This window comes from Terrapene carolina, unplaced genomic scaffold (genome assembly GCF_002925995.2).
Source record: "Terrapene carolina triunguis isolate 2854851 unplaced genomic scaffold, T_m_triunguis-2.0 Scaffold31946, whole genome shotgun sequence".
Classification (NCBI taxonomy): Eukaryota; Metazoa; Chordata; order Testudines; family Emydidae; genus Terrapene; species Terrapene triunguis.
Window position 1 is genome coordinate 1 of NW_020696297.1, and position 1,456 is coordinate 1,456.

Genomic DNA, 1,456 nt, shown 5'->3' on the forward strand with positions numbered 1-1,456 from the left:
CATTTACTGGGGTCAATACGCCTGCGACGGCGTCGGGAACAGCAGCCTCAAGATCCTGGGTGGGTGCCAGGCGGGTGCAGCCGGACGGGACGTGGCCCTGGGGAGGGGGACCTGGGTCTGCCGGGGGAGCCGCGATGGGAGAGATGTGGGGGCTGTGGAGAGGCACCAGCCGCACACGACCCCCCAGCGACGCCAGAGGGGCTGGCGCTGTCCCGGGCTGGACCACTGGGGCCTGGAGCACGGCAGGGAGGGGACCTCCCCTCTGGGCTTGGGCTGGGGGCCGCGTGGCTGGATCCACACCCACTGCTGGGCCCCCCGCGACCCCCGCACCCGCTGCTGGGCCCCCCTGACCCCCGCGCCTGGAGCTGGACCCCCCCGATCCCCGCGCCCCCTGTTGGGGGCCCCCCTGCGCCCGCTGCTGGGCCCGGCGCCCGGAGCTCCGGCAGCGAAAGGCCGGCCGCGCCCCACGGTTGGACGGGGGATTGGGCCCGGGTTTCCCCCGGGGGAGCCCTTTCCCGGGGCAGTGGGGCTCCGGCCCGGTCCCTGGCCTGCGCTGTGGGTGGCAGGGTCCCGTCTGGGCGGGGATGGGTGACTGAGTGCGGCTGGGGGGACGTGGAGGGCTCACGCCCGGCCCCCGGCCCACCCCCCCTCTCTCCCCAGCCAAGCTGCTCTTCTCCATCAGCTTCCTCGTCTTCCTGCTGATGCTGATCCTGCTGGGGAAGGGGTTCACGGTCACCAGGTACCGCCGGGGGGGGGCATGGGGGGGCAGTGAGGGGGAGGGGCAGTGAAGGGGAGGGGTTGGGGGGCAGTGAGGGGTGGGCGGCAGTGAGGGGGAGGGGCAGTGAAGGGGAGGGGTTGGGGGCAGAGTGAGCCGTGAGGGGTGGGGGGCAGTGAGGGGAGGGGTTGGGGGCAGGGTGAGCGGTGGGGGCAGTGAGGGGTGGGGGCCAGTGAGGGGGAAGGGGCAGTGAGGGGGGTCCCAGCTCATGGTTCCCCCCCAGGGGTCGGATCAGCCACACGGGCTCCATCAAGCTGTCGGTGTACATGACGCTCTACACCATCACCCATGTGGTCCTTTTCATCTACGAGGCCGAGGTGAGACCCTCCAGGGACCCCCCCGGACTCCCTCTGGGACCCCTCCCCGACCCTGGGACCCCCAGACCCCCCCCAGACCCCCGGATCCCCTCTGCGACCCCTCCCCGACCCCACCCCCGGATCCTCCGACCCCCTTTGGGACCCCTCTCCGACCCTGGGACCCCCTCCCCGACCCCCTCTGGGACCCCCGACCCCACCCCCAGACCCCCTCTGGGACCCCTCCCCGACCCTGAGACCTCCCCCAACCCAGAGACCCCCTCCCTGACCCTGGGACCCCCAGACCCCCACCGGACCCCTCCCCGACCCAGGGACCCCCTCCAGGACCCTCCCCCGACCCTGTCCCCCTCTCCCTGCCCCCCCCCCC

General features: G+C 73.8%; 1 protein-coding gene across 1 annotated transcript in view; it reads left to right on the forward strand.

Moving 5' to 3' along the window:
* Window positions 1–4: 4 nt before the first annotated feature.
* Window positions 5–1,456, forward strand: part of TMEM145 (transmembrane protein 145) — a gene marked incomplete at its 5' end in the record, with an annotated part of 8,917 nt that continues 7,465 nt past the window's right edge. Inside the window, 3 exons of the mRNA XM_026663029.2 lie at window positions 5–59; window positions 661–739; window positions 999–1,092. Of these exons, the coding sequence (XP_026518814.1) occupies window positions 5–59; window positions 661–739; window positions 999–1,092 (228 nt within the window). The remainder of the gene's footprint in view (window positions 60–660; window positions 740–998; window positions 1,093–1,456) is intronic.